The sequence below is a fragment of the Cynocephalus volans genome, chromosome 8 (assembly GCF_027409185.1).
Source record: "Cynocephalus volans isolate mCynVol1 chromosome 8, mCynVol1.pri, whole genome shotgun sequence".
Taxonomy (NCBI): domain Eukaryota; kingdom Metazoa; phylum Chordata; class Mammalia; order Dermoptera; family Cynocephalidae; genus Cynocephalus; species Cynocephalus volans.
In genome coordinates, this window is record NC_084467.1 from 132,679,382 (window position 1) to 132,706,401 (window position 27,020).

Sequence of the window (27,020 nt, forward strand, 5' to 3'; positions counted from 1 at the left end):
TTCCATTGTGGTCTGAAAATATACTTGATATGATTTCAATTTTTTGAAATTTGTTTAGACTTGATTTGTGGCCTCACATGTGGTCTATCCTGGAGAATGATTTGTGTGCTAAGTATATTCTACAGTCACTGGATGAAATGTTCTATATATGTCTGTCAAGTCCATTTGGTCTAAAGTGCTATTTAAATCCAAATTTATTTGCTAATTCTTTGTCCAGATGATCTGTTCAGTGCTGAGAGTGATGTGTTAAAGTCCCTAACTATTACTGTGTTGGTGTGTATCTTTCCTCTTAGATCTAGTAACAGTTTCTTTATATATCTCAGTGCTCTGATGTTGGGTACATATATATTTGTGATAGATACTTATGATTGTTATGCCTTTTTGCTACATTGATCCTTTTATCATTATATAATTCCTTCTTTGTTTCTTTTTACTGTTTTTGGTTTGAAGTCTATTTTATCTGATATAAGCATGGCAACTTCTGGTCTATATTGGTTTCCATTTGTGGGGAATGTCTTTTTCCATCCCTTCACTATTAGTCTATGGGTGTCTTTATTTGTAAAGTAAGTTTCTTGTAGGCAGCATATAGTTGGGTCTTGTTTTTTAATCTATTCAGCCAGTCTATATGTTTTAAGAGTGGAATTTAATCTACTTACATTCAGGGTTGTTATTGAAAAGTACTGCCTTATTCCTGCCATTTTATTAATGTCTTTATGGTTGTTTTATATTTGTTTTCTTCCTTTCTTTCCCCTTTATTGTTTATCTTTGTCATTTGGTGTTATTTTTGGAGTGATAAAATACATTTTCTTTCTCTTTCTCATTTGTGTATCTGTTTTACTATTGGTTTTATTCTTTCTTGTGTATTTATGGTGATATACATCACTCTTCTGATTCTAGGTGTAGGACTCCCTTGAGGATTTGTTGAAGGTCCAGTCTTGTGCACGTGAATTGCTACAGTTTTTATTTGTCTGGGGAAGAAACTATTTCTCTTTCATTTCTGAAGGAAAGCTTTGCTGGATATAATATTCTTGATAGGCAGTTTTTTTCTTTTAGCACTTTGAAAATGTCATCACACTCTCTCCTGGTCTCTAGGGTTTCTGTTGAGAAGTCTGCCATTAGCCTGATAGGGATTCTGTTATAGGTGATTTGATCCTTTCTCTTGCTGTTTTTAGAATTCTTTCTTTGTCTTTGATATTTGACAATTTAACTGTAAAGTGTCTCAGGGAGGTCCTTTCTGGGTTGATTTTGTTTGGAGAACTTTGAAATTCTTGGATCTGTAAGACTGTATCTCTCCCAGTATTGGGGAAGTTTTTGGCTATTATCTTATTAGACAGGTTTCAATGCCTTTTCTTTTTTCTTTCCCTTCTGGTACACACATAATGTGGACATTTGTATGCTTAAAGTTATTAGAAATATCTCATAGGTTTTCTTCATTTTTTAAAATTCTTTTTTTTTTGGTCCAACTGTGTTAATTCAAAAAGCCTGTCTTCTAGTTCAAAAATTCTTTCTTCTGCTTGTTCTAGACTTCTGCTTATGCTCTTGGTTATATTTTTTATTTTGTTCAATGAATTCCTCAGTTCCAGGATTTCTGCTCAGTTCTTTTTTATTGTTTCTATCTCTTTGTTGAATTTCTTATAAATGTCCTGGATCTTTTCTTTCTTTCTTTCTTTCTTTCTTTCTTTCTTTCTTTCTTTCTTTCTTTCTTTCTTTCTTTCTTTCTTTCTTTCTTTCTTTCTTTCTTTCTTTCTTTCTTTTTCTCTCTCTCTCCTTCCTTCCTTCCTTCCTTCCTTCCTTCCTTCCTTCCTTCCTTCCTTCCTTCCTTCCTTCCTTCCTTCCTTCCTTCCTTCCTTCCTTCCTTCCTTCCTTCCTTCCTTCTTTCCTTCCTTCCTTCCATTTCATTGTGATTTCTATCTATTTTTTTTATCTATCATGTTGAATTTCCTTAGTATTGCCTTTTGGTATTCCTCTTCAGATGATTCATTGATTTCCTGTTGTCTGGGGTCTTGTATTGGAAAATTGTAGTCTTCTTTTGGGGGAGTCATGTTTCCCTGTTTCTTTCATGTTTCTCATATCTCTGCATTGATGTCTGGGCATCTGGTGGCATAGCTGCTTCTTTTAATTTTAGGAGTGGTATTTGGAGGGAAAGACTCTTTCCTGTAGAAGTTTTCTATGTTGACAATTGGGTTGGGTATTTTAAGTCTGGATCTGAGTGAGTGCAGTAGTGAAAGCTCTGTGTGACTCCTTCAACCGTATTCAATCTTGGAGTTGTCTGTGGGTTCTCTTGTGGTCTAGGTGGTGGGCCTTTGGTAGTTTCTTGTTGGGGTGGGTGATCTGCTGTTAGTCAGTGAGCAGGTGTACACTGGTGCAGCAGATCCTGGCAGCTCTGTAGAGGGCCACTGGATCAGCTGTCAAGCCTGGAGCAAGGCTGAATAGATGACATATGACCCAGCAGCTCTCTAGAGGTGTGCTGTGGGAGGGAAAGCTGCTACCCAATCAGCTGTTGGTCCAGAAGCAGGTGTACACAGGTGCTTCAGGGTGTGGCAGCTCTACCGATGGCTGCCTGATGAGCTGTTGAGCCTGTAGAAAACCTGCAAGGAAGCAGCAGGCCCTGACTATTCTGTGAAGGGCTTCAGGTGGAGGAGGGGCCATTGCCAGACTGACTGGGGTCTTTTCCAGCTTACCTTCTCTCTGCCTGATTCTGAGCTGGTCTCTGTGGTGGGGCAGAGGCTGTATGTCCTGCTCTGCTCTCTATGGTAATGTTCCCGTCTTCCATACTTTACAAGGGCCTTTTCCCTCTCCTGGCACTCTGCAATGTATTTCCTCAGTCATTTTGGTCAAAGTATATGTGTTTGTTTACTGTTTTGGTCTCTTTTTTTTGGAGGGGGGGTGCGTGTGTGTGGGGGAGGGCAGCAACTAGTGCCAGACCTCTATAATCAGCCATCTCGGGAAGAGCCCACCTAAACCCAGATTCTTGATGACTTAAAAGCCCATACTGACTATTTTGCTGACCTCCAGATTTCATTTTTATAAGAGCTAAATTATGAATTTTCTACCTGGCTTCATCTACTACTCTTTTGGTTTTCCTCTCTCTCATGGTTAAACTATTTCTTCTGATAACAGAGACGTAACATGCAAAGAACTTGAGGAAAGGAGCATGGTGTCCTAAAGGCACATGAGAGATGCAGGGGATGATGTTGGGGTTTCTTCTGAGAGCAGTTTTTAGGGGAAACAGAGACAGCAGGAGAGCACCAGACCTGAGGGAGAGCACATAGTGTAGAGCCAGAGAAACAGCATTGATAATAGTTATGAACAGGATCAGATGGACTTAGGTTTTAATCCCAGCCACGTCACCTACTTGCCCTGTGCCCTTAAAAATGCTTATGCCATTTCTCTGGGACTCATTTTTCTCCTATGTACATTGGAGGTAAGAATAATTCTTGCCTTTTGGCTTTGTGTGAAAAATAACTGAGATAATGCACAGGGCCTGGCACAGAGTCAGCGCTGCCTATTATTATTTGAAAGTGAAGACAGGAAGCCCTGAGGACATATTCCATTGGTCAAGTGCCTTTGATTTTGACAGTCTCCTGACAAGTGCTTTCCTAGGACCTCAAATAGTTAAGTCCCTGTTAGAACATATAAGGCTAGAATCTAAGTTGAGGGAAGAAGGGTTCTTCACTAATTAAACTGATTAACAATTCATCATAACAGCCTGTGAGGTTACACACTGTCATGGGTATCTCTGCTTACAAGAAAAATAATAGCATCATTAGCAACAACCTGTCAGGAAAGCAAGGCAAAAAGTTCTGAAGCAGCAGCCACCTGCTCAATTTGTCTAATATTTTCTTTTCTTTCTCTGGAAAGAATAACCAGTGGGGAGAAAGATGTTTTTCCTTTGACAGCTAAGTAGAGCCTGGGTGAGCCTTTTTGTACTCCTCTTAAAAGTAGTGATAATAATAATAATAATAATAATGACAATAACAGTATTAATAATAATAGCATATTCAGTTATCTATTGCTACAATAATGCTACATAACAATCTCATAAACAAAACCTCAGTGGCACACAACAATATAGATTTAATAAGCTCATGAGTTTGCAGGGTTTAGTTGATCTGACTTGGCTGATCTCAGCTAGACTAATTCATGCTTCTGAGGGTAGCCGCAGGTTTGCTGAGTGGCTCTGATGATCTAGGTTAGATTTGCTTACCTGTGTGAGTAACGGGGTTGGCTGGTGTTGGCGGATCTAGAATGGCTTCAGCTAGGTTGACTGAGATCACTCAACTCTCTGTTGCATGATTTTCATCCTCTAGCAGGTTAATCTGGGCATGTTCTCAAGGCCCAGGGTAGAACAGTAAAAGAAAGCAAGCTCAACGCTGCAGATCTTTTTGCACCTCTGCTTGTTCACATTTGCTAACATACCATTGGCCAAGCCCAGAGCCACAGTCGGAGTGCACTATGAAGGCAAATACTGAAAGGGGTAAAGAATTGGTACCATTAACCAATATACCTTGAATGGTATTGGATATGTGCAGTCTACACTGGCACTGTGCTAAACTATGTTCATATATTATCTCATTTAATCTGCCCACACCCCTATGAAAGAGGTACAATTGCCATCCTGATAATGTGGGTGAGGACTGAGGCTTGGCAAGGGTATTTAGCACTTGGTAGAGCTAGGTGTGGACCTCAGTTATCTAACTCCAGAGCTCATGCATGTAGCCTCCATGACCTGCTACTTCTGTTCATGGCCTCATTTAGGCAGAGCAGATATTTTCTTAGGGATTTGTTTTCTAAAGGGACTTTTCTTTAGAGATTTTTCTACACCTAGTTAATAATGGAGGGTAAGAATGTTGTAGAAATAATTTTGTATTCTAATTGTTCCTTTGCTCTGAGTAGACTTGGTACAGATTCGGTTCTGCTTCCCAGTGCTGACTCAGTGGGTGTCCCTGGCTGCTCCCCCAACCTACTCCTCTCCAAGGCAGTGAACAGAGCTCAGGTGTTAGAAATTGAAGCGGCCCAAGTGTTGTCATTGTTGCTGTCTCATCTTGCACCTGTGCATCCACTGCTTTGTACCTATTTCCTGGGGACTTGTGTTACTCTTATGCCATTTCATCTGCCATATATTTTAAGTGGGTCCTCTGAATACAGGAAGTGCTCTATAAATTCTATACTCTGACTTACTTCGAAATTCCTACACATGTGCCTGGTGCATCAGATATTGGTGTGCACAACTGGAACACAGCCCGCACCTTGTCCACATACCAAGTTTTGTGTTCTCATACTTATTTTCCTTCTCTGTTCCATGCTTAAGGAACCACATCTTTAGGCTTTTTGCTGAAAAGAGAAAGTAAAGAAGATGTCTGTTTCAAGGCAGAGAAGGTATGAGGGGTATGTGTGTGTGTGTGTTTGTGTGTGTGTATGTGTGTTGCACATGTATGATACATGCAGTTTCTTTCCCTGACACAGATAAACTAATGAATACAATTAATTTGGGAAAGATTTAAGCATTGCACTTCCTCAAGTGTGGAAGGAACAACCGTTCAATTTCTCTGTGAAAGTACCTCCTGGGATGCCTTAACTGAGTGCTCTCTCTTTGGCTCTACCCACCATCATGTATCTGAAAGCCTGGACTACACGAACACAGGGTAAGCAGCCGTGTCCCTGGATGAGGCATCTTTGTTAATGCTGTGACCTCTGGGATGCTGGTGCTGCTGCCTATACCCATAATATGACCTCAGTCTTCCTGCCTTTTAACCTCTTGGCTACTTGGACCTCTGCTGATTCTTTCACCTCCACCCACCCCTGCATAATTTAACCTCATGTTTCATGAATTCCTTGCTCTTGCTCAAGTTCCATGTTCTGAATCTAACCATCCAGCCGGGACTGCTGCGTCTCCTTCCCTCTCTCTCTCTTTTGTTTCTATTCCTTTGGTGTTCTCAAGCTTGCCTCAACTCTGCTTATTCACCTTCTCAACATAGTGACTTAGTGTTGCAGACCTTGTTTTGATCTCATTGCTTCTCCCCTTTCCCTCCTAACAGTTCGCTCTGTTCTTTCATACTCTCCAGTGGCAGGATTACCTCTTCCACCCCTGCCCCTTTCCCATTCACTCCCCATAGAGCCAGGACGAACCCTAGGACCACCACTATTCACACATCTTCAGTGCATGGTGGGTGTCAGGAGTGAACCGAGCACTTGACATTCATCATTTTATTTAATCCTCACAACCTGTGAGGTCAATATTATTATTTTCTACATTTTATACAAGTGGAAATCAAGACTTAGGGAGCTGAAGACATTCAGTCCCAGTCAGAACATTCAGACCCATCCCTGGCAACCTCTTCTCTGGCTGGGCCCCCGTGCTCATGCCCTACGCTCCATACCAACCCCAGCAGCCAGAGAGGAAACTGGAGCAACTCTCGAGTTCTGTAAGCTGTGTTGTCAGAATGGTCCTTTTCTGCCTGGTTGAACTGAAAGTGTTTGGTGAGAGGCTTCAACACAAGGGAAATGAAAAGCCTTTACTGAGCACCTACTGAACTTGAATCCTGATTTCATTCATCGCTTTGTGAGCCTTAGGACCAGCCAAGGTATTATTAGCATGTAGGGAAAAGGAAAAGGGCTCGGAGATGACTGAAGTCTCTTCAAGAATCTGAGGGATGATCCATAAAGGTTATGTCAACAGCCATAATTTTAACCAAAACTTTTTAAACCTGTGAGGCCAGGCAAAAACAGACGGTGAGACTTTCAGAACCAGAATCTCAGCTGGCCTCTTTTTATGAGTCTACCTTTCAAAGACCTATGAATGAAGAGCCGGCAACAGGGTTTATAGGTGGCTTGACTTTGTGAAGTATTGTCTAGTGATGATGTAAGGAACTTTAAAAAGGGGCTGCCTGAGTGTGAATTCTGCTGAGGAAACTTGGGCCACTATGGGGGGTGGAGTGGGTGGGAAGCCCGAGGGAAGATACTGAAGAAAAGTGTGGTGATCTGAAAGGGACTGGAGAAATGTTCTAAGTGTCATTTCTCCAAGCAATCATGGGAGCTTATTCAGAGGGAAATCTAACTTGAGTTGGCTTCAGGAAGAAATTTGCATCAGAACATAGTGGATCAAGGCACAGACCTTGGCGTGGTTTAGACATGGTTCTGGAGCCTGGCGTTGTCATTTTTAGCATAAGGATAGGAGATTTGTGCACTAGGCAGTGAGTGCTGCTGCTCCAATAAAGCACTCTTTCTACTGGGCCGACAGAGATTACTGCAGACACGTGATTCCTGCCCTACTTCCCACTGGGAAAGGGAGAGACAATTTGCTTCTCACTAGGGATTTCTTCTTCCAAATGATCAAAATTTCTCATGGTTCCATAACTGAGGCTTGTTTGTTAGATGTCTAGGAATACATAGATAAGACACAGGCACCACCCTAGATTGCCTTTCAGGGTCATTGGGGAAAAAGACATACTGTGGACTCCCTTTCCTTATTTTCGTTTTGAAAAGCCTGGAGCCCTTCCCCGCAGATTAAGATCAGAAAGGGCACACAGAGGTTGGAACAGTATGCACAGCTTTACAAGAGAAATTGGGAAAAAAGTACTATTTGAATAGCAAAAGGCAATCAGTTCCTCCTTTCTCTTTCCAGCATGAGACTCATCCAAGACCTGAAAGAAAAGCATGGCCACAACCAAAATGTTCTGTGACTTCCTGCCCAGCACAAGTTCTCCTTAGAATGGATCTAAGTGGAGTCCCAGTAGGATGAAGAACAGGAAATCAGGCATCCACAGAAATCTCTAGGTGTCCACAGAAATCTCTAGGTGTCCACTGTGGCTAAACTGCAAGACATTGAAATAAAGGCTATCTTAGAGGCTTTAATAAAAGAATATTGGGTCATCTTGCACATGCCATTCCCTCTTTAAGAATGCCCTTCACTTGAAAATAGCTAGTCTTTACTTAACTCTGTTTAAAAGTCACCTCCTCTCTGAAATCTCACTGATTACTGCGTGAAGAGTGGGTTGCTTTATCCTTGATGACTGGTAGTACTTCATCTGACCTTCTGAGACAGCACTGGTAGCATGTCTTACAATTTACTTAGGTCTGCGTCTTTCTTCCTAACACAACTGTGAGGCAATACAGGGCAGTGCTTATATGTTGCTGTCAGTGTTTCCCCAGAATCTAGTGTGATGGGTAGTTCCTAGAAGGTGCTCAACTTATGTTTCCTGGAAGATTAGGTAAGGCAATAATGACTAAACTTCTTCTTCACAGAAGACCTAGTTCAGAGGGCAAGATGAAGCCAAAATATTGAGTTAAGATGAGTCTCAGAAGTGGGATCATGTCGAAGGGACATGCACACTCCCATGTTCATTGCAGCTCTGTTTACAATCGCCAGGATATGGAGCCAACCTAAATGTCCATTGATGGATGACTGGATAAGGAAAATGTGGTATATATACACAATGGAATATTACTCTGCCATAAAAAAGAATGAAATTCTGCCATTCACAGCAACACGGATGAGCTTGGAGAAAATTATGTTGAGTGAAATAAGCCAGGCACAGAGGGAAAAATACCACATGTCCTCACTCATAAGTGGGAGCTGCGAGAGAAAGGAGGAAAGGAAGAAAGACCACAGTGGTGTGTTGGACTTGGGGGCAGGGGAGGGAGGTCAGGGATTAATTGGGTGGGGGACAAGGGGAATAATTGCAATTTATGGTAATGGGCATGCTGATAGTATTGATCTGGCCATCACATCTTGGGCACAAGTGATGACGGTCAGCTTTATACCCTATGCACATGCACAACCTGTAAAATTTTAGAAAAAGAAAAACACAAAAAGATGAGTCTTAGCACATACACCAAATTCCGAGCCACATGGTCAGGTAAGCTGACCTATTCAATTCAGGCAAAATAAAGTGAGAACTCAAACAGTACCCTGGCAGAGTGTATGGCAGAGTGTAGCATTATGTGAAAAACACCTGTCACTAGTGACAACCAGCATCTCCACCATGGATTCTGAGATCTTACTGCTTTATTTCAAGAACTGCTCAGAGCCTGTGTTAGCCCTGGCCTCTGTAAATAGCATTTCTAGTAATAATTGGAGGCACATCATGTGGCATGGTGGACCAAGGACCAGAATTCATCATTTGAGTTTTGAGATCCATAACCTTGAACATTGTTCTTTATTGATTTTTAAGTAGAGGGAGCTCAATGGAACTGACTATTTGAGCAAGGATAAGCTTCCTGGATGATATTTAGAAAGGTGATCATGTGATAGAATATGTTCTACATATCTTTATGTGAATATAAGACACACATAGTTCAAACCACTATTGAAGAGTGTGTACTTCAGCTTTGCCACCAAAAGCCATTAAAAAATGCAGTTAGAAGCCTCCACATGATTTCTTCATTTACGATCTTGGCAGCATGTCATGGGCAAATACATATATCAGGATTCATCCAGAACGGTCTGCATAATATTTTGGCCTTGGTTTAGATGTGTGGTTATTAGTGGAGGAAGCACTGCCCCCAGGGACATTTTGGAAAACAGTGAAGGTGGTGTTGGTGTCCCAATGATTAGACATTATTGCTGTCATTCAGTGAGCAGGAGCCAAGGATGTTAGACATCCCTATAGAGTATGGATAGTCCCACAAAACGAATTTTTCTGTGTGCTGCTTGACTCTTGAATGTCCTGCCAAACATCTATGTAGATGAAAAACCCATTCATAATGATGCAGGTCTAGGAGCTAATTCTATTCTTTAAATTTCTTTCCCAAGAATGCAGCTACCGTTATTGAAGGAGTATTGTCTTTTGATTTGTTTGTGAATTTTTTTGGTGGGGGGAGTGGCTGGCTGGTATGGGGATCCAAACCTGTTACCTTGGTGTTATAAGGCTGCGCTCTAACTGCTCTAACCATCTGAGCTAACTGGCTCGCCCTGTTCACGAATTTTACCGAGAGCTGTTTTCCATTTTGGAAAGTCACACCATTGATGGCAATGCTGCCCCCCGTGGTTGAGTCCCTCATACCACATGCTTGGAGCTGTGGCAGTCATGCTGACTCTACAAATACATACTAATATACTTGGTTAGCCTTTCACTCAAAATGTCGATATAAAGAAAAATACCTATAATGTTTGTTGAATATTTTCTTGTTTCTCTTAAATCCAAATATTCATAATAAGTAGGTTCAAGCATTACTTAATTTGTCTTCTATTGTAGATATGTCAGAAATATTTACACATTGACGTTTATATTATTTAATCATGAATTATTTTCTGCTATGTTTCTTTTATAGTATAGATAGGGTTTTAGCTTTTTTGAAATTATGTGAGGTAGGTCATACTGTGTTTTAATTTTTAATATGAAATGTTTGCTATAAAAGTTTCTGATACTGACAGGTTTGAGTACAACAGGTTTAGACAAACATAAGAGCAACTGGGACACAGGAAAGGATTAATTATCTTTTGAGTACAGTGAGAAGTAACATCAAAAGGGACCGTTGGGAGTGACTGAGTTTGAAATTAAAAAATCTTAAGGTCAAAAATTTGAAGCGGCTGACTTCTTTAGTAAGACTAATGTCTATTAAGAGCTTGCTCTGTGCCAGATACACTACTGGGAAACATTCTTTGCAGCCTCTCACCTATGGTGCAGGCATGTGCTTATCCTCAATGATAGCACTGAAACTTGCCCAAGGCCACACAGCCCATGGGGGCAGAGCACTGATTAGAACCCTTGTTTGTCAGCCTACAAAGCCTGTCCTCTTAACTGTACTGTATTAGCCAGAGATTAGTCTGTGGAAAAGAAACTTGAACTTTTCTTGGTACCCACTGGACAGGGTTGGAGGTCCTCTGACAAGCTTAGGGGCTCACATCACCTTGGTTTGATTTCCTGTGCCATCTATGCCTGTGATCTGCGGAAAGGTTGAGCTGCAGTGCGGTTTATGAAAGGTAAATGTCCTTTTCCATAGGCCTGATCCTTTTCCTGAAGACACATGGGAGACATATTTATCTTGAAATGATATTGACACATGAACTGCATTTTAGTAATTAAAGAAAAATCTTTAATAACACAGCCCAGCAGCAGGAACTTCTTTTCAAAGTCTTTTAAATGAAGCAGGCTCTACAAGATTTCCCCAGTAGGAGTTTCTTTAATTCCTTTAAAAAGACAATTTTTAACTTTGTCATCTCCACAAATTCCAGCATGGTGGCTCCTTTCCCTGCGATTTTGAAGTGTGGGAGGAATTCCACAGCCACCTACGACATCTCTGTTACTCTATTTCAGATAGAGGGAACATGAATCCCAAATATCAGTGCTCGCTTCTTCAGGGTTCCCATAGTCTTGGGGGTGGGACTATCCAGAAACACACTTAGAAAGAAGAGGCAGCCAGATTCTGAGGGAGAGGCCATCTGTGGTTCCCTAGATTTCCATATGTGTACCTAAGGAAAGGACCACTGTCCTGTTTGCTCTGCCCCCGCAACTATAGTTAGCCCACTCTCTCCTCCATTGCTTTGTGTCCAGGTAGTAGCCTTTGTTTGGAAGATCCCTCTAGACTCCTAGAGTTTTCTCTCCATCCCCTTGATCTCTTCTCTCTGCTTTCTGGATTGGAGCCCCACATTCCACCTTCATTTCTACTCCTGACCTCTTCTGTTTTGTTCCTTCCAGGAGACCCAAACTTCCCTTTTGGCTTTTTGGTTCATGTCTTTCTGTGGAGCTTTAGCTTATCTACTCCTTCAGTTCTGACTTCTTTGAGGAATGATCCAAGCTTTTAAGAACCTCACCTAGGTCAGGACTTCCTCTCCTTTCACCTCTCCATCTCCAATGCCACATCCTGAGATAATGGAAGAACCCAGCATTTCCTTTGTGGCAGGGACAGCTGTCTATTTGTCAAGAATTCATACTCCTCTTCCAGGGTGTAAAATTGTAAGGAAGCTCTTTCCTTTGGCTTTCCAGGTGAGGACACTGACTAATTCTTTCCAGTGAAGTGTGATCTGTGTCATTTCCAAGCTGAAGTGGTTAAGAAAGGGACCACCTCTCTTTCCCTATATGAGCTGAAGGCAGCGGACTCCAAGGTTGTAAGGGAGGGTGGAGCCGAGATGGCAAAGGCCCAGGGCACTGAATCACCACTCACCACAGGACACTTGCACGGGTCCCCTTATCCATGGTTTCAGTTACTCATGTTCAACTGGTCCAAAAATAGATGAATACAGTAAAATAAGATATTTAGAGAGAGAGAGAGAGGGCGAGCACATTCATATAACTTTTATAGCAGTATATTGTTATAATTGTTCTTTTTTTAATTAGTTATTGTCGTTCATCTCTTTCCGTGCTTAATCTACAAATTAAACTTTATCATAGGTAAGTATGTATAGGATAAAAACAGTATATATAGGGTTCAGTACTAACTGTGATTTCAGGCATTCACTGGGAGTCTTGGAATGCGTCTCCTACAGATAAAGGGGAGACAACTGTATTGGGACTCAGTGAGCAAGAAATAAACTCTATCATTTGAGCTACTTAGTTATCTGTTACAACAGATGGCATTTCCCTAATATATCCCATTTCCCCACCTGTAGATGTCCACCTCCATGGACACAGCCAAAGCCTAGGGAAGACCTCCTTGACTCCAAGGCATCATGTAACTGAACCTGCTGATTCATCTCAGTCCTGCCACTTACAGTCAGTCATGACCTTAGGCAAGTTTCTTAACCCTACATCCATAGAAATGACAATATTAATAGTATCTACCTCTGATGACACGATGCATGCCTAGTGCTTAGGACAGGAATGTAGATGTTCCATACATGTTAGTTGTTATGTTAACACTTGGTTCTGAAACACTGATGTCCTGTCTTAGAGTCAGCTCTGATCTAGACCTCCAGGTTTTAGCCCATGTTCTAAATACTGATACAGTAATTTTGTCGTTTCTCAACTGCTTTTGAGTAGGAAAAACCAACTGTTTTTCTCTTTTCTCATACTCAGTACTTCTGGCCACCAATTGTGTGAGTTTTTTTCCACACCAAGCAATTCTTCAGTTCCATATGGACACCAACTGGGTATCCTATAGTGCAATTCAATTTTGACACTGTCCACCTGGGGTTAGCACAGATCCCACAGATGGGCTTAGTCCCATAAGACTGCTGCCCCCACTTTCAGACGCTAATTGCAAGTGGTGGGTACTCAGGTGACCTATAACTTTTGTCTGCCCGGTTACACATCAGAGGTTCCCAGAAATCTCCCTCCTCGGGTTTGATCATTTTGCTAGAACAGTTCACAGAATTCGAGAAAGCAGTTTACTTACTAGATTACCAGTTTATTATGAAAGGATACAACTGAGGAACAGCCTGATGGAAGAGAGGCATATGGCACAGTATGAGGAAGGGGCACAGAGCTTCCCTGCCCTCTCCAGGCACACCCCACCCTCCCAGTACCTCCACATGTTTACTAACCTGGAAGTTTGCCAAACTCCATACTTTTGGGTTTTTATGGAGGCTGCATTACTTAGGCATGATTGATTAAATAATTGGCCATTGGTGATTATAGTAGTCAATCTCCAGCCCCTCTCCCCTCCTTGGAGGTCAAAGAACCATGGGGGACTGAAAGTTCTAACCCTGTAATTGCCTGCTTGGTTCCCCTGGCAATCAGTGCCCAGCCACAGGGGCTTCTCTGAAAATCACCTCATTAACATAAACGCAGGTGTGGCTGAAAGGAACTTGTTATCAAGAACAAAAGATGCTCCTTTCACCTGTTTTCTCTTATTAGAGAATTCCAAGGGTTTGGGGAGCTCTGTGCCAGGACCTGGGACAAAGACCAAATATGTATCTCCTATTATAAACCACAATATAATAGCCTTCTTTAGCTGGGATGAAGAGGTGGGCAGTAAACTAGGGTTTCTCTCACTCTTTTTCAGTCGTAATTGTTTTCTTCCTGCTTGCCTCCTAGCATCATATTATTGAGTCTCATGGGTGCTCAGCCCCAGTGCCCAGTTCTTAATGCATACACTGATCTCCCTCCTGGGAGGGTAATTTCTTTGCATTCTTGTGAGCCACACTTGTCCAACACGGGAAGGAGGCAGTGTGCAAGAGGAAGGCAGGAACACAGGATTAACATGGCATTTTTTCCTGGAATACCAGTTTTACTTAAAGTTTTATTAATGTTGAAATAAGTTAGACAGATTGTATGGTAAAATGTAAATTTTCTTTCTTTCTTTCTTTTTAATGATAAAACGTGAGATTTACTCTCCTTTGTCTAGGGTGAATTCCTGGAAAATTGGAGAAACACTGCTCTAATACCTGTAAATGTCCTTTGCTGAAGCAGGGTAATTTTTGCTACCCATTTTAACCCTATGATTTAGGCCCTCTAACCCATCCCACTGCCCTCGCCCTACCCCGGGGACATTTTAATGCTGATGTTTTCTTTTTGCTTCTTCTCTGGTATAGACAGTTAGGATATCACACAGAAAGTAGTTGGAAACAATTTAGGCTGGGAATACAATAGGAAAATCAGTCCTGGGTAAGAAAGCAATCTGGAATATTTGAGAAAAATTGCGCACATTTTTTTGTAGATTAGCCAAAAAAAATAATGCAAACAGTCAAAAAATTTACCCAACTCATAATAAGTATTACCAATAGAAATAATCAATAAAAAATAAATCTGATATGGAATAAAATTGTGCATGGTAAAATTTACATGAAAAACCTGTCCTAGGAAAATTGGACTCAGTAGCAATAATTGCCACACAAGAAAATTCATGATAATTGAAGCTGTACTTGACAAGTCCCATGCGGACAAAAGCTAATCTATGAATCAAATTTTTGTCTTAGCTAGACAAAAGCTAAGAATTTGTCTGGATGAAAATTGATTTTAGTAAAGTAAACATGCAAATAGAATATAATAAAAATGATTTAACAACACTGATAGGAACTGATCAAAAAAATAAAGTGGCTTAGTAAATTTTCCTCTTGAAATATAATCAGTTTTGGAATAATGCTGATTTTATGTTTATTTTTTATTAATGAATTAACACATGTCAAATCGCAATGTTTATTTTTATAATGTGAGGTCAAGTTATTCCAAGAACCAAAAATGGTGGCTTTGGAACCATTCACTGAGTCAAAATAATGAGGTCAAAATTAATCAGAACAGTAGACCAAAGTATTCTGAACATTTGACTTGCATGTGGAAGTCGTCCTGTAAAAGTTAATTAATAACCACACTCCCTGTGCCCGTCTCTGTGCCAAGTACCGTGCAGTGCAGTCTACATATGTTTCACGGATCCTTTGGATAACCTGTGTGATACATGTTCATACCTCCCTATTGCAGATGTGGAAACAATGTCAGTCAGGTCATTTAATTCATCTGAAAACCAGGTCTTGATGGGTCAGTCTTCCAAGAACTCTTTACATTCTACTCTACTGCCATCTGACTACCAATCATCCTTGGACAGTTCAAAATCCTTGGGCATCATTTCATTCATTGCCTCAGTTCAGCTGAAAAAGTTGTGGTAGATTGCATTACTATTTCCAATAATCTGTTCCCATCCCAGCAGGGAGATTATATAACCAAGTCTATTGCCACGTGACTTCTTGCAGAGTTTCCTTGTATGGGAGTTTACTTCCCTCCCTCATTGACATCTGGCTCAGTCATGACTGACTTTGGCCAATAGAACATAGGTAGAAATGACCTTTGCTGCACCCAATCAGAAGTTTAAGAATCACTGCATGGCTTTGCCATTGCTCATTTCCCCTCCACACAGGGTTTCTCAACCTCAGCATTGACATTTGGGGCCAGATAATTCTTTGTTGGAGGTGGGGGTGGGGGTGGGGGTGGAGGTCTGTCCTGTACATTGGTGGATGTTTAGCAGCATCCCTGGCCTATACCTACTAGATGCCAGTAATTTCCCTCTCTCAATTTTGACCACCAAAAGTATCTGGAGATTGCACCAAATGTCCCCCTGGGGAGGCAAAAGTCATCCCCGGTTAAGAATCACTGCTCTACCACAAGAATGGCATGTCCCATAGGAGCTGTTTATTTATTCTCAATTATGGAATAAAAAAAAAGCTTGGGAAGCCGGCTGCAGTCAACCCATAGCTACATGTAACATACATGAGAAACAAATCTTTTCTCTTGTAAGTCTCTGATATTTTGGGGTTGTTTGTTAGCACAACATAACCTAGTGAAAGCTGACTAATACAGAAATGTAGAGGAAAGAGCAGGGTAAGTTAGAGATAGTCATATTTTATTTTAAATGATTTAAAAATGAAATATATATTTGATGATGGTTAATAGACCATCAACTAATAGGTGTTATTTGTATCACAAGTCAGTATTAGGTAGATAACCAAACATTCATCCATCTTGTATGATTCCTCCCAGATGGAGTTAGTTGGTTGGGGAAATGTCTGGTTTTCCATGTGTAACTGGCTGGTGATTTGTCCCTTAGATTTCCATAGGGAGATGATGGGTCTGGGGGACAAGGGTAGTAAGAACAGAACCCTTGGGGATCTGTGGAAGATACTTAGCACTGGCAGAAGTGGAGCTTGGACCTGGCAGCTGCTCAGGGATGGACCACATTTCTTGAAGGCATTGGACCCTCACCCTGGAGAGACTTTGGGAAACAGCCTAAGAAAGATATTTCCATTACTCCAGAGAAGTCACTGGGATGTCTTCATTAGGAAAAGTCTGGTTTTGTCATGTAAATTGTAATTGTTGGTTAGAGAGTGTGCTGATAACACCAAGGTCAAGGGTTTGGATCCCTTTACCAGCCAGCCACCAAAAAGATAAACAAAAATTCATTATCAGTATATATTTATATCCTTCATGAAAAGGCAGTGCAGAACTGTATCAAGAGTGAGGGCTCTGGAGACAAGTAGTTTTCTTCCAGGTACATTTCAATTGCTTGAACTCTGTGCCTTGGTTTTCCCATGCATAAAAAATGGGGATTTAGTGGAGCTATCTCATAGGTTAGTTGTTGGACTATATGAGAGAATTATGTACATCACTTAATAGATTTACACTGATGCTACATTGAGCATGCAGTATGTGTTGAATAAGTGTTAGGTGCTACTATTATTTTTCATTTGAAAATGGAGACGATAGAAGTAGTACCCACCTCACAGAAGTTTTGTGAGGATTGAATCAATTAATATATATAAAGTGACCAGAACAGTGTCTGCCACATTGTAAGCAATAAATGCTAGCTTTTGTTATTATTATATTATTACCATCTTGGAGAAACTACAAATTAAAAAATTCTAGCACAGTACCAATTTTAAAAACTGCTCCCATTTGAGTATTTTCATCCTAATGCTTTGTGTTCTAGTATTTGATTTGTTACATACAGGACTATTGTACATAAATACAGGACATCTTTCTCACTATAACAGTATAGCTCTAAAATGCTCCATATATTACTCCCGTTTCTGCAGATCAGTGTTTTCATGGAATTACATTAGAATATATGGCTTTCTTTAAGGACCAAAATAAATGTCATGGGTGTCCACTGTTAATGTACAATTGAATCTCTGGTATATTTATAGGAGGTGGGCACTGGTTCTTTTTTATCACTGAGAATACAGAATCTTAGAAAAGTGTTGGTCTGAAAAATGAGAGAATCTCAAGTGTGCACTGGACAGGAACTTGGAGGTCTTCTCTTCCAATTTCCTCATTTTACAGATAGCTCAGAGAACTTCATTAACTTGCCCAAAGTCAGGCAGCTATTGGATGCAGAACACGGGCATAATCATTGACCAGTGCTCATTTGGTGATTGGTTATTTGATTTGTTGGAGCTCTCTGGGTTGATGGACCTGGGACTGCAAGCCAGCTTGGTGCTCTACCCAGTGTGGTTCCACAGGGTCCTCTCAGAGTCTATGTGAGAGGGTCAGTGGAGACAAAGAATGTTCAAACACAGAGTGGCCTCTAACCAGGACCAAGCAATATCATACTCTCTTTTGGTCTTTGGGCACCTGCAGAATGTAGAGAGAAGAACACTGTATTCATAATTAAAAGACCCTGGCTCTACCCAAGACTACATGCCCCCCACCCCCCATTTATTGAAGCATAATTTACATAGAGTAACTATTTTTAGGACATATTTCTTTGGGTTTTGACAAATGCGTACAGCCATGCATAATCACCATGATGAAGACAGAATGGCCCTGTAACCCCCAAATCCCTTTGTGCTTTTTGTATTTAACTTTCCCCCCAACCCTCAGCTCCTAGCAACCACTGATGTATTCTCTGTCCCCATAGTTTTGCCTTTTCCAGCATGTCATAGAAATGGAATCATATGGTATGTGGCCTTTTGAGTCTGGCTTCCTTCACTTAGTATAGTGCATTTGAGATTTGTCCTGGCTGCATTCTTATTGTCTGCAGGTCTGCGGGTACATTGCTTAACCTCTTTCAGCCTCAGTGTCCTCATCTGTAAAATGGTCATAACACTTGCCTTGCATTCACGTCCTTGTGGTCAAGAAGAAAGAATGCACACAGATGTGCATTAGGTAAGAAGAAAGCAAGTGTACAAGTCTACTTATTATTCTCGTTATGAGGTTGCCCTTTGAAGAAATTCCAGGTGTAAAGGCAATCCTAATCGAAGCATAAACCCTGCAGAGCCTTTGCTTGCTTGTCTGATGAGCAAGGCAGGATTCAGCATCACCGTTAAACTCTTCTTAGCCAAAAGGTCTCAGGAGCTGGTTCCAAGGCTCAAAGTCCTAAAGGAAACACCCAGTAGGGACTGTCACCAGGGGACATAGATCTCCAACTGTTGACTCTGTCTTACTGCTCCCTGAGGTGTTAGGAAGCCTAACCTATGAAATACTTTGATCTGTTTGGATGAAAGGCAGTTTTCAAAACATGATCATTAACATAGCTAATAATTTATAATAGTAATTGTGTTGTAGAAAAATATAACTATCTAACATACGGCACACCCAACAGTTTGAAAAGAAAATGGGGCTTTCTTGGCTCTAAATTCACAGGGAGGAGAGTGAAATTCAGATTTGCATTTCCTTCTGAGTGCTCTGTGTTTCTGAGTTACAGAACACACACAACCAACATACATCCCCTGGGTATTTTTGCCTGGATGTAGAACACGGGAGGCTAGTCTTTGATACTGACTTCCCATCCGACTGACACGTGGCTGGCAGACCATCAAGACAGGTGAAGATGTAGTGCTTAGCCAGAGGAGAAAAAATACTGTACTGGATTCAGGAGACCAGGATGCTATATCTGGCCCTGCCATTAATTGTGTGACTTTGCCTTGTTTCCTCACCCATGAAATAGTGGGCTGCAGTAAGTTACCCTGAAGGAATCTCAAGTTACCCCGTACACCATAGACTCCCAGCTCTGAGCACCAAAGCAGGGGGGGCAGAAAACAACAATCCTCAGCCCTCGAGTGAAATCCTTTAGAGAAGCTCACTCTTTCCAGCACTAGCTGAATACGATTCCAATAAACATATTGCTGAAATGTTTGTTTCCGGGTGTCATGTTAGACTGCAAGTAGCTAAAACAGATCCGGCTCCTATATATAGATACTGCATTTGGTTGTGTTCTGGGAGGCTTTTATTACTACACTCCCTGGCTGGCTCCCAGCTGAGCCTTTCCCTCAAGGGATCAGATTTTGGAATCAGAAAGTCAAAGAGGATCAGTGACCATATTAAGGGGTCTCTGTCTGTCTCTCTCTGCTAATGCTCTCTACTGCAGGTGGATGCCAACATGGACTGGCTTCTCTCTTTGCTCAGAGACTCTTAATAATAATGATGACAACACTAATGGAAACTGACCAGCCCCACCATGGCAGTAAATAGAAGCAAACCACCCCTGACATCCTGGGCTTTAAGAAAACATAAAGTAATTTGGGTCAAAATGAAGCGCAGATGGTCACAAACAGCCCAGTCTCTAGATAAGAGGACCCAGGTCCCTCTGTGGATAGAAATAAAGGGGCTATTACGAGTAGGTTTTTGGTGGGGTGGGGGGTGGGTGTCTGAATTTTACTGGTAAGTTCTCCAGGGGAAGATACGCTGGGCACAGAAAGGTGAAAGGAGGAAGGTGGGATGGGTGTTGGAGGAGGAGATGGAAGGAGGGAAGGAGGAGGAAACAGGGTTTCCTTAAAGAGACGACGGTGAAGCCTCGCAGTCTGAGTTTTTAAAATGTGTCCCATCACTCAGAGGGACACTGAATTTGCCTCTCCACTGCACGCCCTTTGTATTCTGTGCATAAAGGCTGACTTCTGCCCCAAGTCACCTGCCTCTGTGATTTCTCTCTGCTCAACCACCATGGATCTCAGTGCTTTCCTGGTCTCCATGTTTTTCTTGCTTCACTCCCTCTTTCTCTTTTTCCTTCCTCTCTGCTCCATGCCTCCCTTCCCTCCTGTTCAGTCCTGTCTCCCGCAGCCTCCTCTCCTTCTCCCAGTCCTCTGCCTGCCCCTTCCACCTCCCTGCTGTCCCTCCATCCCTCCCCTCCCCCCGCCGCCCTCCCTTCCCTTCCCTTCCCTTCCCTTTCTTCACCCCTGCCTCTCTCTTCCCTTCTCTCTCCCCTCGCCCCCTTCCTATCTCCCCCCCTTCCTCCCTGTCTCCCGCTCCCCACCTCCCCATCCCCTTCCCTTCCTCTCTCCTCTTCTCTTTTCCCTTCCCCCCCCCCCCCTCGGTCCTGGTCCTTGTTTATCTGTAAGCTCCAATTTCTTGCCTTATAGATTTACCTGCAGAACAAGACACCGCTCCTCTTGCAGAAACTGTTTAAGAAATCCATATTCTCTCCCTTCACTCCTTGGGCATTTCACAAATGATATTCCTCCCCCAACTCCCCCCGTCAAAATAAAATGAATTCAGCCAGCTCCTGCTGTGTGTCCTTAAATTCATTCCCTCTAGCTTCGCTGGTTTGAAAGCCTGTACCCTAGAAGGGGCCTCCTGCATTTGCTGGCAACCCTGCTCCAGTCTGATCGCCACAGATAGTGCTTTGGAGTGAAAAAAAGGGGGAAAAACCCTCTCGTTGGAGATTTCAAAACAGATTCCACCAGCCTTCAAGTCTGTGCACTTGCGGAGTGGCAGGGTTTGGGGAAGAGGGGCAGGGGACTTGGGATATGGCTGTTTGTCATAAACAAATAAGCAACAGAATTTATATATATGTATAAATTTGGGCTTCCCTTGGCATGTTTGGTGTCTCTCTCCCTGGCATTGGGGGTGGGTGCTGTGCAAGTCTGACTTCCTCACACTTTTGCTCGGGTTTGGGGGGCGGTATGTGTGTGGAATGGAATTGAGGAGGGGGTTGCTGTGTTTTTGATCTGATTCACTTGACAGATTACTTGAATCTGGCCCACCTTTCCGCACATGTCAAACAGATGGGATCATTGTTAAAAGCCTTGAGAGAGCCGAGCGGTGGGTAAGGCAGGGAGGGGGAAGCGAGGAGGGGACGAGGGGCGGGAGGGGGCACCTTCTAGGAGCTTTGTGTTTTTCACACATTGAAACTGACAGGAGCCCTTCTTCTCTGTGGGGGGCAGGGTGTTTTGGGGGGTATGGGGCTGATGAGGGGTGCGATGGACAGGAGCGAGAGGTGGGGTGTTGGTGGGCAGGGTTATGATGTCACAGCCAAAGTTACAACAGGAGGAAAACACAGAAATGGTTCAACATTTTTTTTTTTTTTAAACTTTGGACTGCCAAGAGCTGAAGGAAAGTGGTGAGCAAAGGAATGAAGGGGAGAGAGAGAGAGAGAAACTAAACTGGAAGCTTGAGTTTTGTGTAGCTTCTTGAAACCTTATGAATGGATTACTAGCAGCTGAGAGCCAGGAGAGACCTATAGGGGATGCGAGATCACTCACACAGTGAAAGGGGCGCAAAGCAGGCGGAATCCTCCTTCCTTGCTGTGTTATCCCTCCTTCCTGAGATGAATGGTAGGAAATCTTTTTCTGAGGGTCCTGGGGGTGGCACGCGGGAGGGGAACTTACTCCTCCTTTTCTTACCTGAGTATCTTCCCTGCATTTACACGAAGGGTCTTCTCTTTTCTTCCCTTCTCTCTTCTGTCTCTCTTTCCCTCTCTCCTGCTTCTCTGGCTTTCTCTACATCTGCCCCATTACCCCCACCCCCCAATCTATTCTTGAGCTGCTTAAGGGAAAAAAAAAAAAAAAAAAAAAGAACTGAGTCAGAAAAGTGAAGGGAGCTCAGGAAATGACAAAATGAACAAGGACAGTCTGGGATTGAGGGATATCAGCTTGATAATATCCACGTGCCTGAATTGATATCTTCTTTGGGGACTTGCTTTGAGGCTCCATGGAACTCCATAGGGAAACAGGGCATGCTGGGGATAGGGTGTTCAGGACACAGCATTTAAAAAGCAAATAAGTCAGTTATTAGCTGGGGTAGAGGAGTTTACATGAAGAGGAGACCCAAGGCAGGAGAGTCAGGGCGATCTCACTCCAGAGTACGAGGCTGCATGTTTTAGAAGGAGGCAGCACAAGCCGTGTGAGTTTTCTTGTGACTTGAATGAAGGACCCAATGTGTCCCTCCACCTGTTTTGTAGCACCTGTGGTCAAACATCCTTACTCATGTTGGGAGTTCAGAAGCATGCTCTGTGTGTGTCCGTGTGTGCGTGGCTTTGTGCATTTGTGTACATGCACATGTATTTAGGGGTTGGGGACCCTTTGTGAATGAGTGCCTGTGTCTAAGCATTCAGGCAAATGTTACAGTGATTAGAACCACAGCATTTACTTCCCCATCCATGTCATTCATTTCAAATCAATTGAAAAAATAGTTGCTTGGGTCTAGCTGTTCATTTTTTAAATTACTTATTTTGAGCATCTCATTTGTTTATTTGCTCACTCAGCATATGGTGACTTTTAGTAACTTCAGACTGAGAAACTTCTGAGAGAAAAAGATCTAGGTAGAACAAATTCATGGCATTTCCTTTTAATGCTTCTCACAGCAGGATAATTGATTTCTCCTTTCTCCCAATGTCCAATATAAAGTGAATTTGAGGTATTGTTCTTTTAAATCCCAGATGATTGATTGAAATAATAAAAAAAATACAGGAGGTTTGTGACAAAACAAAAGAAAGGGATGCAGGTGGTCTCTCAAAGGCTGGTGTGGGCTTATGAGGCAGTGAGGAGATATGTTCACAGCATGTGTGTGTGTGTGTGTGTGTGTGTGTGTGAGAGAGAGAGAGAGAGAGAGAGAGAGAAGGAGAGAGAGAGAGAGAGAGAGATTACACACAGAAAAGAGTGCTCCAAAACAGTATTGATTGTTTGCAATTGATTGTGTAGGCTGCGGCTGCTGAAAGAGAAAGCCCGAGATGTTTCCTGGGGAAACCAAGAGTAGCGTCTGTCCCCTGTGCCTCGGCGAGATGGGGAGGTTTTCAGGAGGAAGGAGGGGGCAGGGAGTAGGTGGAGTGATGCACCGAACTTATTAGCTTTGACATCATCATTGTCTTTAAATGAAAAAAACAAGAAGATAATTACAGGCAGAGAGAAAGGGAGAGAAGCAGGAGAGACTGGAGAGAACAGGTTTCCTGAAGTACATGCTCTTCTTGTGCTCTTTCTGATCTTCCCAGGGACCTGCAACACTCCCAGAAGGTGAAGTCAAAGGCTCTCAGACTCATAAGATTATTAGAACAGCAGACTGGCACCCCAAAGGAGAACTTTACGGAGACTTGAAACATACCAACAAGTTGGAAGAGGATAAAAAAGACCTTCAACCATCCACAACCCCAAGCACCACGCTGAGGGAAACATTCTAACCTGCACGAGCAGACTGGAAGCTGGATGGGGACCTGTCTGAGGACATCTGGAGAGTGACAGTTAAGTACCAGCTTGGATTCTTGTGCCCCACCCCCTCCTCTTTTTGCATTGTTAGATAATAAGCATCAAATTGTGTGCCTCTGTATAAAAGTTCTTCCAGTGATTTGTTTTAAGGTGAAGGTATTTTAGGTTAAGGACTACAAAAAGAAAAGGCAACTCCTAAGGAAAGAAGAAGAGAACAAAATAAAAATTAGAGACTAAGATTATTTTGAATTACTTTAGGTAGCAAGGGGTAGGCGCTTGTCAGTGTGTGTTTGAGAGAATTTGGCTCACGCCCATGGGTCTTTCTTCTGCTATCAGTGAGGGAAGGCATTAGTGAAGAAAGGGGGTGGGTGTGGGGGGGAAAGAAACCTGAGCTCTCTGGGAGGAAATTCAAAGGAACCAAGAGAAATTAACTTCATTCTGCAAGGACTGAAATAGAGCAAGCAGAGAGGTCAAGGGAGAGGTGTGAGGGAAGCGCACCCGGCGGGCCAGGTGTAGCAGCCGCACTGGCAGGCTCCAGCACAGCGGACCCGAAGAGGCACTCTTTTGGGGCTGCTTGAAAAAGTTTGGTCCGTGAACAAAACAGTTTTCCCAGTGACTGCCAATCCATTGCTAGCTGGCTCTTTCGCGTCTCCTTATCATTCCGGTGTGGTACCCAGAAGTTGACTTCTGGTTCAGTAAAAACAGCCGGGGGCGGTATGATGTGCTTAAAGGTCCTGATCATAAGCCTGGTGATGCTGGCCGGGTGGGCATTCAGTTCTGCCAACTCTGAGTTGGGCTGGACACGCAAGAAATCCTTGGCTCAGAGGGGACACCTGAACCAGGTGCTGTTGGAAGGAGAACGCTGTTGGCTGGGGGCCAAGGTTCAAAGACCCAGAGCTGCTCCCCAGCATCACCTCTTTGGGATCTACCCCAGCAGGCCTGGGAATTACCTGAGGCCCTACCGTGTGGGGGTGTGGGGGACCCGTCATGTGGGACACAGTAAGCCAGACACCGACGGAAAGGCTGTGAGCCTTGTTCCCCAAGACGTGATTGAACATACAGCAGGAACAAGGAGTGAGGTTGAGCGGACAGCTGCCCCACGGGTAGAGGATGGTCCTATTGGGCAATCGGAGCTGCTGGGAGAGGATGACACTTATCTTGGCAACAGAGGATCCAAGGAGTCTCTAGGTGAGGCTGGGACTTGGGAAAGCTCAGCTACCGCTGCCACCACTACCACTGCCTTCGCACGCCCAGAGGAACCCAAACCAGAGACCCAAAGGAAGGGCTGGGCCAAGTCCTGGCATCATCGCCAAGTGGTGAAGAGGCAGGCAGAAGATGCATGGGGAGACCCTGATATCTCTCCTCTGCATTTCCATCCCTGGCCTAAGCATCCCCTTAAGCACGGGGTCAGAAACAGGCCATTGGAGGACAGTACTCCAAATGGTGGAGAGGACCCCCACTGGGAAGCGGGGACCTTTAGCCCCCAAGAAGGACTGCCTATTTTGTACTTCTCCGGGAGGCGGGAGCGGCTGCTGCTGCATCCAGAAGTGTTGGCTGAGACTCCCCGGGAGGCGTTCACAGTGGAAGCCTGGGTTAAGCCGGAGGGAGGACAGAATAACCCAGCCATCATCGCAGGTAATAACCCACTCCTGGGCTTTCTGAGGTCCTGGGGGTATGGCTGGCTCCATTTCTGATGGGAGTTGACATAGGGAGCAAGGAAGGGAAGGGGACAGAGCAGGAAAGCCAGGAAGGGCTGGCCAAGGAGGGGAGTGGGGATCAGCTGAGCAGGATTCCAGACTGTCAAGGAAAGGATAATGACTCCCTAACCTTAACTGCATGTGTCCCTTGTATTGATCTCATGGGATTCTGTACATCCTGCTTGCGCTTAGGAGACCTTTCACTTATCTCTCTCACCTGTCTTTAAGGGGGAAGACCTCTTTGGTTCTTTGTCAAAGAGGAAGGGGTGCCACACTCCATTTCACAGAGTCCAGTATGGGATATTCGGGAAACGTTGAAAATAGCTGAGAGTCCAAGGACCTGAGCAGTGAGTCATGCCTGGGCTGGTCCATGCAGTGAGGGAAAAGGCTGCCAGGCACACACCAAGTGGTCCTGACTGGTTCCCTTTTCTGTGAGCAGCCCTGGAATTTGGCAGAAGGTACCACCTGATCTAGGTCTTGGGGTCACCTTCACTTGGTTCCAACAATCATGTATACAGTTGCAGAACAGCAGGGTCTGCTCGTAAAGGTGGGCACTCACAAGCCAGGATCCTGGCTTCTAGCCCCGGCTATCAAAAGAGGGACCTAAAACTGAAACCTCGTATAACTCTATGGTCTTAATCAGAGGCACCTGTCTGGGAACATCACCCATATTTATTTTCCGCTATACCCAGATCTTGCCTTTCATGGAAAGTCACTCAGAAGGGCAAAGAAAAGAGTGGGGTTAGGAGTAACTGTTTCCCTTTGCCTTACTGGGAAGGATTAGACTTGGTATTTTATCATTTAGTGTCTCATTATTTTTTTGGACCTCCCACAACAGAACCTAACACAAAGCAAGGCATATAGTGTAACTGTTTAATCTTATTAATTTGGATTATCCACAAAGCATTTGATGTTTGCTATTCCCATTCTGTCGATGGGGAAACTGAGTCAGTGAGAGGCACGCTAGAGGCAGGCTGGAAATAGAACTCCAGTGTCCCTGAATTGCTTGACAACTCCCCAAATAAAAAACTTCTCAGGTTGCCTGCAAATAAGTTTCAGACTAGGAAAGGAAATCTGGAAGTAGGGAGCCTCTTTCAATAGGGTGTTGCTGGAACATCCCTTCTGGACACTCTGTCTCCCCCTATTTGGCTGTGATTTCTCCTTTGGAAGCTGGAATTCCCAGACACTGAGCACTCTCAAGTCTTGCGGCTTTGCTTTATTTTATTTTTGGGTGGGAGAGGGGGTGAGAGAAGGGGAGAGAGAAGGGGCTGGGCTGTAAGTTACGTGAGGGCAGAGAAAGAGGAGAAGGAAATCCTTATTCTGGGGCCAAATGGAAGAAATAATGAGATGATTATCTGATCCGAGCTGGCAGCTTTACAGTTTTTCCCAGATGACATCTTCTAGCTGCCTAATCTCGCTTCCTAGTACCCATCTGCCAGGGAAACTGTGTGCTTGCAGTCTAGACGGAGACCCACGACTCGGCTTACCCCTCCTCTTGCAGTAGCAACAGAGGGACCTGGGATCAGTTCCCTGGCTGTGAAGAATTAGAGAAGGATCCAACAGGAATATATGTGGGAGGCTCTGAGGGGCTATTGCTTTGGGTT

General features: G+C 43.3%; 1 protein-coding gene across 1 annotated transcript in view; it reads left to right on the forward strand.

Moving 5' to 3' along the window:
* Positions 1-24,435: 24,435 nt before the first annotated feature.
* Positions 24,436-27,020, forward strand: part of PAPPA2 (pappalysin 2) — a 259,746-nt gene continuing 257,161 nt past the window's right edge. The window contains exon 1 of the mRNA XM_063106943.1: positions 24,436-25,354. Within this exon, the coding sequence (XP_062963013.1) occupies positions 24,436-25,354 (919 nt within the window). The remainder of the gene's footprint in view (positions 25,355-27,020) is intronic.